Source organism: Aegilops tauschii, chromosome 5 (assembly GCF_002575655.3).
Source record: "Aegilops tauschii subsp. strangulata cultivar AL8/78 chromosome 5, Aet v6.0, whole genome shotgun sequence".
NCBI classification, from domain to species: domain Eukaryota; kingdom Viridiplantae; phylum Streptophyta; class Magnoliopsida; order Poales; family Poaceae; genus Aegilops; species Aegilops tauschii.
In genome coordinates this window covers 423420694-423434056 of record NC_053039.3, presented here as the reverse complement: position 1 = coordinate 423434056, position 13363 = coordinate 423420694, and the positions used below count along the sequence as shown (strand labels likewise).

The 13363-nt window shown below is 41.1% G+C and overlaps 1 protein-coding gene across 6 annotated transcripts; it reads right to left on the bottom strand.

The window, feature by feature from the left end:
- Positions 1-3177: 3177 nt before the first annotated feature.
- Positions 3178-12694, bottom strand: LOC109751772 (ASI1-immunoprecipitated protein 2). Of its 6 annotated transcripts, none has more exons than XR_012182978.1 (14): positions 12385-12694; positions 9786-9880; positions 9497-9556; positions 9256-9341; positions 8976-9135; positions 8427-8510; positions 8210-8292; positions 7439-7926; positions 6880-7305; positions 6066-6756; positions 4892-5122; positions 4654-4778; positions 4195-4565; positions 3178-3828 (listed from the first exon to the last, which is right to left on the bottom strand). XR_012182978.1 is itself a non-coding variant. In XM_073497986.1 (14 exons), exons 2-14 carry the CDS (start codon positions 9807-9809, stop codon positions 3731-3733), a joined length of 2790 nt encoding a protein of 929 aa, XP_073354087.1. In that variant the 5' UTR covers positions 9810-9880; positions 12385-12694; the 3' UTR covers positions 3178-3730. The 6 variants fall into 6 exon arrangements, 4 of the variants coding, with proteins under 4 accessions (XP_073354087.1, XP_020166248.1, XP_020166250.1 ...); XM_073497986.1 differs by having other exon boundaries at positions 4332-4565; XM_020310661.4 differs by having other exon boundaries at positions 3576-3828; positions 4317-4565.
- Positions 12695-13363: the final 669 nt, after the last annotated feature.

Genomic DNA, 13363 nt, shown 5'->3' with positions numbered 1-13363 from the left:
CCCCCCCAGCGGTATTTCCTGGGACAGAGCTTTCAGCGTAGCTTGGTACCTTGCATTACCTATAGAAGCACATTACCCTGGTATGGGGTGGGGCTTGACTTAATTACTAACTTGCCCAACCTAGTGTAGAGCTTTCAAATGGCGAAAATATTGGCCACCATGATGAGAAATTAAACTAGCTTCTCTCAGGACAGGACCATTAGCGGAGTGGTTGATCATGATTTGTTCTTCACTGGGCACAACAGTGGTACCCTCATATGTTTTGTTTATGAGATGTGATGATTCAAATGGATATGTTCCCTTAGTGACGTGTGAACGGCCAAATACCATTGTACTCCCAAATGGATATTGTCCACCATGATGAGAGTGTTTAGGTCACTACTTTAGTGATCTAAACGCTCTTATATTTCTTTACAGCGGGAGTAAAAGCTATATATTAGTGTCAGCTTGAGAAAAGTCTTGATCAAATCATCATATTGCACACTCATGTATGGCGTTACATAACATACTATGGTAAGCAGCTTGTTTCTTGTGGGTAAAGTGTGCCATCTTTGAAAAGTGATACTCAAATAACCATCTGCGATTATAGACGAGCTTTTTGTAAGTCGTCACTTCACTAATGTTTGTTCTTAAACCGAGCTTGGTAAGTTTTTTTTTTTTGAATTATGTACTCCCTCTAAAAACTAATATAAGATCTTTTAGATCACTACATCTAAAAGATCTTATATTAGTTTACAGAGAGAGTACTATTCTAAAGTAGAGCTAACGTCCTAAATCATCATAACTTAATTTCCATTCAAAAGTTGCTTATCACACATACCGTGTGGTCCAAGCTTGGTAAGTTGTTACTTTACTGGTGTAATACCCATGAGAAAGGCCATGCAGGAGATGGCCCTTGTCCCAATAAATCATGAAGTAAAGTAAACAAGAGAATTTCCATATGTGGACCAACAGGTATTGTGACAGACTAACAAGAGAGATTTTGCTTGATTATCTGGTTCAACAGGTTTGCTAAGATGCTATTAAAAAACTTGTTTGCAAGCTACTATAGTATTACAAAGAACAAGGAAACTTGAAGCGGAAGGCACCAAGAAAAGTGGCATGAGCACCTAAGGTCGTCTTCAACGTGGATCACTAAATCGCCCGCAAATGTCCGGACCATATGGTCTAGACATTTTTTGCCATCCAACGACGGTCACGAAAAAATGTCTGGACTGGTCCAGATGTGTGAATCCCACAAACTGAAACCAAACGTAGGGGGGGTTTGTGGGCATCCGCCGTGTAGGACTCCGACATATCTGGCCCATCCAAAAAAACACCCCGAGCCCTCCCCCCCCCCCCACTTTGTCCCTCCGCTATGCTTTGTATCTTCTCCCTCGACAACCAACATCGCCACTGTACTACCTTGACCTATGCCTAGGCTTTGTCGGACCTCCGTTGCTCCATCCAGGCGCCTTCCCACCTTTGACTACATCGTCGTTTCATCCCGGATACAGCCTATGCCCTACCGTTACCGTCCATGGCAGATACCATGTCCGACAAGTGTTTAGCCAAGTGTTGTTGCCAAATTATTTTACCATTCTCATTGTTTACTTTGAGGCAAACACGATGGATACGGACGAGGGGTACTTCAACGAGTTCATGGAGTCGTCTTCATCAGGTGAGGAGAAGGAATATGAAGATGAAATGGCCATGATGATGACGATGATGGCAGTTCTTGCAGACACAGTACTTGTGGAGGAGAATGTTCTCAAACTACAAGGGTTAAACAAAGTTACATCGATTGTCAAATTGAATAGGGCACGAGGGCATCTGATGTTGGTCAGCGCTACTTTGCCCCCGATGCACCATTCGAGCTCTACTTGCGCCATTGATTTTGGATGCGGCGACAAGTGTTTGATCTCATCTACCATGATGTCCATACCTATTGCCTATGGCACTACCGCGGATTCGTGCGATCGGGACCTCTGGATGTCTGAAAGCACATGCCTTGAAGTGATGGTCAGATTTGCCACTGCAATGGTGAAGGTGTTTGGAGCGCGGTACTTGAGAGAACCAACTCCCACAGACACAACAATGCTCATGGCAATTGGAGAATCAGGAGGATTTGTAGGTATGCTAGGATCCATGGATCGCATGCACCGAAAATAAAAGAATTGCCCATATGCTCAACAAACCAAGGCCATTGCAAAAGGCCTGCCATCATTCTTGAAGCAGTTGGATCACATGACTTACAGAATTATCACTCTTTCTTTGGCATGCTTGGGTCTCACAATGACATCAACGTGTTGCAGCGGTCTCCATTATTTGCAAGGTGTGCGTGTGAAGCTCGTGAGTGCAGCTATACCATCAATGGTCATGACTACAAAATGGTGTTACTATCTTTGTGATGGTCTAAGATCCGGGTGCAACTTTCATGAAGACCATCTCCGACCCAAGAGGTAGCAAAAGATGTCACTTACCCAAAGACAAGTTACGAGAAAGGATGTTGAGAGGACATTTCGAGTGCTTCAAGCATGTTTAACAGATGTTTGCGGACCTGTTAAATTATGGGATCCAAGGATATTATGGGAGATGATGACATCTTGTGTGATCATGTTGGAATGATGGAGTTCACCAAGGTCTGGATTATTAAAACATGGGTGATAATATCTAGCTTCTAGAGCAAAACCGAAGCAAAATCTATGAAATTTTAGATTTTATCAAAATGCATCATCAAATTCAATATCAACAAACTCATGAGCAACTACGGAATGATCTAATTGGCCATCTTTCTTTCAAATGGACAATTAAAATGAATTTAAACTTGATCTATTTTATTTCAAAACTTTATGTTTAGATTGGAATAATTTTATTTCAATTGCTTAAGAATTATGCTGTTTATCCTTGATTGTTTCGAGTACTTCGTGTATAGAAAATAAAAACAAATGATGAACATTTGATGACTCCGGTTCGATTGTGTCTGCCCCTATCCCTGACACATCCAAACATGTTCACGAGATTTGATGAGCTTCGCATCCAAACATGTTCACGAGAGTTGCCCAAACCGGACGTGACGCACAGGCGCTTTGAAATGACCGGAAGCAGCGGCAGCAACCACACGGTCACAAACTCGCACCACTCACACATCAACAGTTCCACGCAACAGCATCAGCAATCAAGCATAGCAACAGCAGAAAAAAAAAACTGCAGTCAAGGCTCATCACATTAGTGAAACAAGTGATTCGAACGCCAACAACCAAGCAGCAGCAAAGCACCAATCACTCAAACAGGGAACGAACAGGGGAAGAGGAGCTCGCTGACAGAGTGGGGGTCCTTGCTCGGCGGTGAGCTCGTCGCCACCAAGCTCTCTTCTGTCCCACCCTCACCCCTCTTGATCTGGTAAGTTTTCCAACCCTAGCCTGAGACCCTTTCCCTGTCTTCTTTTTTTGTCTCAATTTTGCTCCCTCCCTTCGCCACTCACCTCGCCTGGCCATCACTTTTCTTCCGCCCAGCACCGCTGCAATGCACGCACACACCCACTTACGGCTTACGCACTCCGCCTAGGCGAGCTCCCGCTTTCGTTGGCGAGAAGGGAAGAAGCAACATGTTCCGCCCAGCGCTCATATTAAGCGTACCCAAACTTCACAAAGAATTCCTTCATACACACGTATATATATGCATGTATACCAATCTGGTCCCAGCAATGTAAGTGCGTGATTGGTCTGTGTGGATGTTCGTATGATATCAATTAGCGACATACTGATTGCAGTCGCCGTTGTAGGTCAACTACACCGGGTCCCCACAGGTCCTCTGCATTGTCATGGTTGACGGCTGTCCTCTCTTGCCCTGTTTTTTCAACAAGATAAATTAGACAATGAAAATCAAGAAAAATGAAACAAATGTTCATTGACCGTTATGATAACACTCCCGCATTGTCTTAATGTTCTGAATAAACATGTTTCCGCATACGTATAGCCAAGAGTAAACATTTAAGTTGATACAAGCAATCATATTAATATTTTTATAAAACAAATGTGTAGCAGGCAAAGGCCAATAGCCAAGATGGCGTAAACAGGCAAGCATGACATCCACACACACAATGGCAGGTGTCATCTTATTCTTTAATCAAATGCATCCAGTAAAGTGATTGATTTTTTTTAAACACTCGGAAGGGAAAAAATGTAACACGTCAAATTAAATTATAACACCCACCTGCTTTTTTCTTGTTGGAGCTGTGACAAATTCATTAATAGCGCTATTGTTATTTGTTGATAAGCTAGCTGTAACTGAATCATGATGCTGATCTTCTAAAGGTCGTCCACAGAAAGGCTAACCTAGAGAATTCTCACCATTGGGGCAACCCTCATGATTAGCTTCCAAGGGCATGATAGATGGAGAGTCTTCACAAGTAGGTGAGTAATAGAAACTGGGGCCAGAAGAAGCGTGGGCATGAGTTCTTCGACCCACGGCCAAGAGATTTCCATTGAAATTACAATGTTTTCTTGTGGGTACATGATATGGAAGGTTAGAGTCTTTTCTTCTAACTCTAAATACACCCCATAGATAATAGGACATGTTCCATCCTGAAGCAGAATAAGGAAAAGTAAGATCTATCAGCGTAAAACTGTGATAAGATAAAAGCATCACTTGAATAGGTGAGCGACTTCTTACTTTGAAAGCTTTTTGGCAGGATATTGGAAGGAAATATGAGCAATTCAGCTGTTTCAATGTTTCCTCTGAGTGCCAAATCGCCTTTCAGCATCCATTCTACTAACTTACTGTAATGCCTCTCATAACTGTAGGCAAAAATATAAGCAATTTAAATTATAAGTTTGTGTGCAGTTCAACTAATATCCTTTTCGAACAATTGAAGTATAATAATGAAAGAGAAAAGCTTCAAGTGAAATACCTCTGGATATCTTGTGCAAAGAAAAAAAGACCAATACTGTCATACGAAAGGCCATTTCCATGGAACTGTGGGGGGAATATATTCCGGCGAGGAAGTTGCTCAAGCCGGATTTTAGAAGGGAATTTCTTTGCTATTTCCAAAACCTTTTGTGAAGCAGAACATGATAAGTGTCCTTGCAAGCCCTTACAAAACTTAGATGGCCGTCCAGTCCTCCATATTTCAAAACAACCTCTGTTCAAAGATAAGTAACTAAAATAAATTTTAACACGTATGATGAAAACAATTACTTAAATACAAGTTGTTGCAATCATGGATAGTTGCAACTATCAAGCACACATGAGATGATACAAAACCAAGTATGAAACATGAAGATGTGGGGAGCAATTTGTATGAATCACCCCTTTGGGCGTGATACATCAGATCTGCATCTGGTGGTCCAAAAAGTAACCAGAGTGCTGATAAAAATTGACAACATTCATACAAGATGCATCTATCCTGTAACTTCAAGTCCGAATTCGATCCACGCAAAGCGACAAAAAGAAGATTTTTTTTGTTGCTCATTATAAACAAAAGAATGAGAGTTACTCCCTCCAATCATGAAAACAAGGCATGTATCTTTCTACCAGAAAATGCTAAAAGGAGGGCGTGCATGCAGTTTTTTGGACTATCTCCCCGAAATACCCCTTTGCGAGGGCTCCATCTGACCAATCAAACCGAGCGACCTGGTACTGCAGGCCGTGCATGGTGCATGCACCCATGACATTAAATATTCATCTAAGCATTATTAGGGGTAGTATGGTTAAGAAAACAACAGCTGGACCTCGCCTTGTACGCCCTATCTTCAGGGTCAGAGGGAGTAACTATTCATAGAGAAAATTTGTCTTTTTTTCAAGTGCCAATCAAATTTTGGTTTGGAATTTGTGACATACAAAAAGCATCTTGTGTCAATTTTGTCAAAAACATTCGGAACATCTTATGATATTTTTAGACATCCATCTGTTTCAATCTCATGGATTTCACCTAAAGGGTGTTTCCACAAAAGTCGCTTTCAAAGATGGCCTGACTACACCTGTTAGGTTTATTAGTTCAATGGCAATGGCAGGTCTCTGTAGCAATCAAGTTTATCTAGAATAAGCATCAAAATATATATGAGATAGAGAGGTGGAAATATTACTGCCAAATGTAAGCCAACTCTGGAACACTAGAAGTTATTCTGTCATCACTAGGTGAAAAGATTGGCGATTTGTCCGTCGGATCATTCAACATAGTTGAACTGCTGTCCACAAATCTTCCTCCCATGGCAGATACAGCCTGATGCTCTTTGTATTTTAGCTCGTGACAATCTACAGAAGCTGTAGTACTAGGAGTAGGCATACCATTTCTCACATCCTGCTCACTGCTTTCCTCATGACTAATGGAGGTACATAAAACGTTTATAGGCTTATATGATGGGTTATGATAGCGGCGGCGTTTTGGACTTGGCTCAGATTGATATGCTGATTTCAAAATGTCTTCAGTAGCAGTCAAAGTAGTAGCTTCAGATGTTCTATTGCATCTGGCAGTTCGGTCACTGGTTTGCTCACTCAAAGGTTTTGTTACAAACAAGCTAGATCTGCCAACAGGACAAAATTGTGTAGAATGCCCCACTTCATCACATTGTTGACAATGCATTGTGCAACTGCTGCTAGAAGTACCTGGCTTCAAGCTAGGTGGGTTCTTTATTTTATCAACCAGTGAAGTATCTGGGATTTGAATTCCCTTCATCTGTGCACCAGAACAAAGCAGACCTGAGGATGTCTCAGCACTAATTAACGTTAGGCTTCCCGGGACTTTTGCTACAAGCTGTCTCTTTGGTTCACTAGGTGCTGAAAGAAATAAGTATAGTTATCCTACACTGTAAAGTATGCCATAAAAAACATGACCTACAGTCCTACAGCACAGAAATAGAGCAGAGTCTAAAAGGAAAAGGAAAGGAAAAGGGAATATACCAGGAAAGTTTCTACCGTCTTTTCCATAAGCGATGCCTAAATTATCCATCTTATTTTGTTTATTGAGATGCTGAGCTGCGGATTCTGCTTTCGAAGGAACTGGCACAAGCATTGATGCAGCAACAGAGGGATATCCAGATATAGAAGTGCCCCTCTTATTCGTTACATTTCGGCTCATTACTGAATTCATCATTCTTGGTTCCTCAACATCTAGTAAGATGGAAGACTTTCCTTTACTTACTGGCTCGCTAGAGTTTGGCTTTTTGACTGATGTCGACTTAGCAAGTGTGATCACTGGCCCGTCTTGTTTTGTAATTAAGGATATAGGTTCCTTCAGATTTTTGGGCTTTTGAGGAACTTCAATGACCAGTTGTTTCACCTTCGGGACCTTTGAGTTCTTGAAAGAAATGGACTTCGGGAGTGGACCTGCGGAAACCTTACTGATTATAGTTTTGTCCAATAGCAGCTCGTAGGGACAGTCCCCACAACTGTAAGAGAAGTTGAACATTCTAGATTGTAGGTATAAGCTCCTTAGTTGTAAATAATGATAAAAATTTACCACAAAGAGGTGGTGCCTGATTCTTCAGAGCATTCAATGTCAATGGCGTTGGCATTGGCCTAACAGGTTCCTTTCCTTTCTCTGTGTTCAGCTTGAGTGAATTTTTGCGCGAAAACGGCGCTCTTTTTGCGGAGTCACCTTCCATGGATACACCACCAGATTCACAAAGATCTTTTCCAATCAGTAACGTAATTGTTGCATCGTCTCCTATCCTCTTGGTAGCCATACCGATGGATTGATTTCTCATGTTTGAGTTTTTACTACTCACATGTGCAGCCTCCATTTCATCCTCAAAATTACTTCCGCTATTTGCATCATCCACAGGTTTATTCGTTTGCCCTCCAAAGGAATCTAGTTTACATGCACCAACCATTACTTGGGATTTTTCTAGTTCCGTCCTTTCCTCTGCAAATTCTACCTCAGTTTGACATGCTTCACACAACCACATGACATCTGGAACCTTTTCCATCATCACCTGCATACAATAACTGGGACAAAGAAAGGAGTTTAACATCCTTAGAGCATAATGAAAACACCATCATTTTATGAGAAGAGATTATGCAAAAGAAATGATGAATTGAGAAGTTTAGTAACTGCTATTGTGGGAAAGCATAATGATTGTGTGAGTTGTTACTTTATCAGTGAGCTTCCAGTTTACATGCCAAAAGAAATGAAAAAACAATAATTTGACCTTAACCACGGTGATATGCCAACCATATCAACCAAGAATAACCAACAACATAAAAAGCGATGGAGCAAAGAGAATCTTACACATGCTCAGCACCATTGCATCTACCACAAACAGTGAGCTTCTCCACTTCACCAACATCTCCACAAATGTCACATACTTTCACCTATTGACATTTAAAAATAATTCAAAACTCACTATGGTCAGAGAAAGATGAAACGCTTTCATCACATTTTGCATGCGACCTTGACCTGGAATAAGTGGTAAAAATAAAACAGAACACAAGAGTTTAGAACTCACATCTTTGATCTCTTCTAAAAAATTGGCCTCACTCTGTCTGTTTAACCTTTTATTCCAACAAGCCACATTAGACGCGTCTTTAGCCTTAGAAACAGATGAAACATCATTATCATGCATTCCTAAGATGTGTATCTCTCTATCTAGTGACTTCAAATAAGAAATGCCGCTTCTATCATTGGACATCGGCTCACAGTCATGAGAAGCTTTGTTTAGCATGCACAACCCACTATCGCCCTCCTTTGTGGAAGATGTACAACCACTTGTGACATTAGCTACTTCTGATTCTTTATGTCCCACTTTTTCACTATCACGAGCCACATTAGACCCATCTTTAGCCTTAGAAACAGATGAAACATAATTATCGTGCATTCCCAAGATGTGTATCTCTCGATCTAATGACTTCAAATTAGAAATGCCGCTTCTATCATTGGACATCGGCTCACTGTCATGAGAAGCTTTGTTTAGCATGCACAACCCAGTGTCGCCCTCCTTTATGGAAGATGTACAACCACTTGTGACATTATCTACTTCTGATTCTTTATGTCTCACCTTTTCAGCATCCACTTTATTCTCCATGGAAACCATGACAAAATTTACTTGAGATTTCTCAAGTTTCTTCTTTTCAATTTCAATTTCTACCTCAGCTTGGCACTCATCACACAACCACCCGCGCTCTGGAACCTCTTTAAGCATTACCAACATACAGTAACTGTAGACAGAAAAAAATAGATAAGACACTATGGAGAAGTAAACAAGTATTATGGCACGCCATACAATAATCTTAACTGGCCAGGATTACAGAAAAGAGAATAGTATAAAGAATTCTCACATATGCACAGCACCATCATTGCATCTGCTGCAAACAGCGAGCTTCTTCTCCTCACCAACATTTCCACATACGTCACAGACTTTCACCTATAATTTTCAATTAGATTCCATGATTCAGGTGACTTAAAACCCACAGTATTAACCAATTAGACTGAGGAAAAACATCCTTTCACATTTTAATTGTAACCAATGGTGTTGACGCAAGAAAATGATACGACAGAAATTCAGTGTTTCGGACTTACATCCTCAGTATCTTCAGAACTTGTCTCCTCATAGGAAGCAATATCGTCTTCTGACACAAGCTGGTTATCAAATAATTTCCAACAAATTACATTTAGAATACGAAATCAAAGACAGACATATAATATGCCGTTTGTATTGGAATGCAAATACATCACTTCCCAACACGATTTGAAAAGAATACAATCATAACAAAGAAAAAAAGACAAGTAACAAGACAATATTGGGCATATGTGCTTGGAGAACATATGTGATCTTTATAAGCAAACTATGGAAAAGAAAAGAACTCACGTCAATGACGTCATCCATCTGCATGTCCCTGGTTCACATTTAACAAGAAGAATCTGACTCACATATGTGCTTTCCTCCTTGAGAGGGGAATTGCCCTATTAAGGGAAAACATAACATCAATAACTATTCTTAAATCTAAGTTCCGAACTGCCAATAATCATAGTTACTTCTGAAAACATATGTGCTTTCCTCCTTGAGAGGGGAGGGGGGATGTATAACCTATATACCATGATGAAACAATATACGCACAACATGATCAAAATACTTCATGAAACAAATTAACATAGGATAGTTGAAACCAATATCAATGCTAACTATACTACTCCCTCAGTAAACAAATGTACGACGTTTTTTGCAGTTGAGTACCATATAGTGCACCAGTATTGAAATGTTGAATCTTAGGATCGAGACACAAAATCAACCATTGATCATTGTCGATCCAATGGTCTAGGTTGCATGGATTCCCGTCTACAGTGTCCCAATTGAACTGTGCTCTCTACAATATTCTGGAATCATCCTCATCTATACTTAAGAAAAATCATCAACCAGCGAGCGCATCATCCGGTCATCCCTCGACGATCCCCACAGTGAGCTCGGCGGCTCCTTGCCACCCTCACAAAACCCCATCGCCATAGACCCTGCTTCCTAAGGCACGGCTCTCAACTAACTCACCTTCAGATGTACCACATGGGTGTCCCAGGACCAAATCAATCACCAAAAATAAACATAGAGTTTGCAGGAAACAACAAAGAGTATACTGCACAGAACAAGGATAGAATTGCAAAAAAGGAAAAACAGGAAGGTAGATAGATAGATCTGAGAGGGGAAAGAGATGTTTCAGAGCTTGATGCAGAGGGTTATTGGCCATGCTGTTAGAATTTTGGGATTTATGGATGTCAACATTGTTGACATTTCCGTATGTTTTCCTATAAAACTTTCGGTGTTTCAAGCGAGTGCATTTGGACTTTGGACTAGAAGGTGCTTTGCATGTACAGGCATATACTAGTATAAGAAAGCAATCTAATATAAGCTATAACACATTTTACGGACAGTAGATCTCAACATGAAACAATGGAATAGAATTCCAAGCCTGAATTGAATCATAGAAAACCCATGGTAGCTATATCAGCATACCAGATTTAAGGCAAAACCCCTAAGGAAGATGTGGTGAGCAAAATGTCCTACATCTTATTGCAAAAAAAAGATAAGAAAAAAATTCTGAGCACATAATTAAATGCTCATAGAGTAATTATTAGGCCACAACAGTGTGGAACAAAAAAAGAAAGCTAACTCCAAAAAAGATAGGATAATACCTACATGATGTTAAGTGCAACTGTGGAAACTAGAAATTTAGAATAGATAAATGAAATATGCACTGGGTGATTTTCACCATGAGTATGTACAACAGTGCACGATTGACCTTGATAACAGGAGTTATATGAAATGTGCCATCATTGGCTATGTGCTATGATCCCATAGACCACGACCAGATGTAGGAAAAAAAGCTTAGGAATAGGGACATATCTCTAGAGAGTTGTGACTGCTCATAGGAAAAGATTGCACTAAGAGGGAAGGACATCAGTTATTATTTCTTCAACCTTAAGCAATGTCATTTCTTCTTTAAATAGGGGAAGACCCCAAGAACTCAACCCAAGAGAGAACATATTATCTAAGGGAGAAACTACTAGATAACAAAAAATGTTTCCTCACAAACAAAACCTCATTCATATCTCATGTGCATTCACTGCCGCCGGGACATGCTGCAACACAGTGCTGAGGAAACTTTCCCGAGCCCCATGCCCTGACACCTTGACAAAAGCACATAATTGGACCTTACTTATCGATATTTACACATAATGCACAAGTGCCAAACACCATGAATATACACACAACATACATAATAAATACTGTACAGAAAGCAAATCTTACAATAATCATCGACCTACTTGCTTAGTGACACGCAGGGGGAATTGCCAGAAGCAGATACGGATTCTATGGTAGATGGATAAGGAGCCTACATATAATATCCATAATGAGGATATGCAGGGGCATAATTTAATTAACAAACGCAGCCTGCACACTCGAGATTGAACTTCTTGAATCATTTTTCTATACCCTAGGTTATTCTGCATATGGCTTCCAGTGGCCATAGGTGTTTCCGTGAACAACTGACGAAGATGAACTCCATAGCAAAACTGACTGGGTCGGTTAACAGCAAACACCATATAGTCAGCCAAAGACCCAACTTTGACATCTAGAACATCAAAACGGCTATAGCCTATAGGCGAAAGAAAGCACATAATGATCACAAAAACAATTAATTGGCGTGAACCCGACCCAAAATCTAGCGAACCAACTTCCCCAAGCTGGACGGCAGTAATCGAAACTCCAAGGAAACACCAAATTGATAAACTAAGATGTCCACAGCAGTAGCAAAACCAATCCCCAATGCACTGTTTCGTGAATTCACAAGTGGAACCCCAATTTGGTTTTCCTCAGCATCTAGGGTTTGCTCAATGCACATAGTGACAACAAGATCCGCAAGAAACCATTCGATTAGATTGGAAACGCGTTTTGTAGATCAAAGAGCGGCGTTCACCTGTCGGCCGCGGTGACCTTGCTGCGGCGCGTGCCCAGCTGTGTCCAGCGGCAGCCGGGGGCGCACGCGGCAGGCAGGTGCACGGCTGGCGGCGGCGGCAAGCTGCAGCGGCCAGCGGTAACCTCGCCAGCTAATAAACTCGACGGAGACGGCGCTTCCCGTCCGCCGCGCGGCTACAGCGCGCCCGCGCGACACTTCGCTCGGAGGTGACGGTGGTGGCAGCTGACCGGCGGCGCGGGCGGTGGCCCTTCAGCCCGTCCCCGTCCCCCCTTTCTCGCGAAGGAAGAGTATGGGATGCTGTAGAAAGACCGCACGAAGAGGAAAGCAAAAGGAAATTTATCTGCGGATAGTCACTTTGGAGTTTGGAGTTTGTTTGGAGCACGGGCACATTGAGCCACTCTTTTTTAAGTTCGAGAATAGTACTAAATTTTAATTTTTTTGCGGGTGAGAATATTAAATTTTATGGCTCGAAAAAATTCTGATTTTTCTTACATGCATAAATATAGATATGTACTATGTCAAAACATCTCTTACATTTAAAAACAGAGGTAGTATGTGTTTTCTATGGGAGATATAAAATAGACAACTACATGCAAAAAAAGGGATTGCTTTTTGTTGTTTTTATTACTGCAATTTTGTATTTTTGTGCAACGCATAATATCCTCATGTCAGCTTTCTTTTAACTTCTAATTGACATGTTTTAGCCTTTCAAAATATAGTGCTCCTTCGAAGTCGAAGGGAATGTCCCCTCCAACTGAGCATAGTACAGACCATACGCTCATACGCACATACACTCACTCTTATGAACGCACACAGCACACTCTATCCCTACCGAGCCAGCACAACGTCTTGAGATTGACTGAACGTCCATCACCAAAATTTCTGAGCTAAATTCAAGAAAATACGAGCACCAATGTCAAGCCTAGAACTTGAACTCTGATGGGCTGAGGATATCATTATCCTCCTAACCATCCAACCA

Coding starts and splice junctions, on each gene's coding strand:
- LOC109751772 (XM_020310658.4), bottom strand. CDS start 9,809: ATGCAGATGGATGACGTCATTGAC. Junction 9,342..9,496: donor GTTCTGAAGATACTGAGGAT/GTAAGTCCGAAA, acceptor TGAAAATTATAG/GTGAAAGTCTGTGACGTATG. Junction 7,927..8,209: donor TGCAATGGTGCTGAGCATGT/GTAAGATTCTCT, acceptor TCTTTGTCCCAG/TTATTGTATGCAGGTGATGA.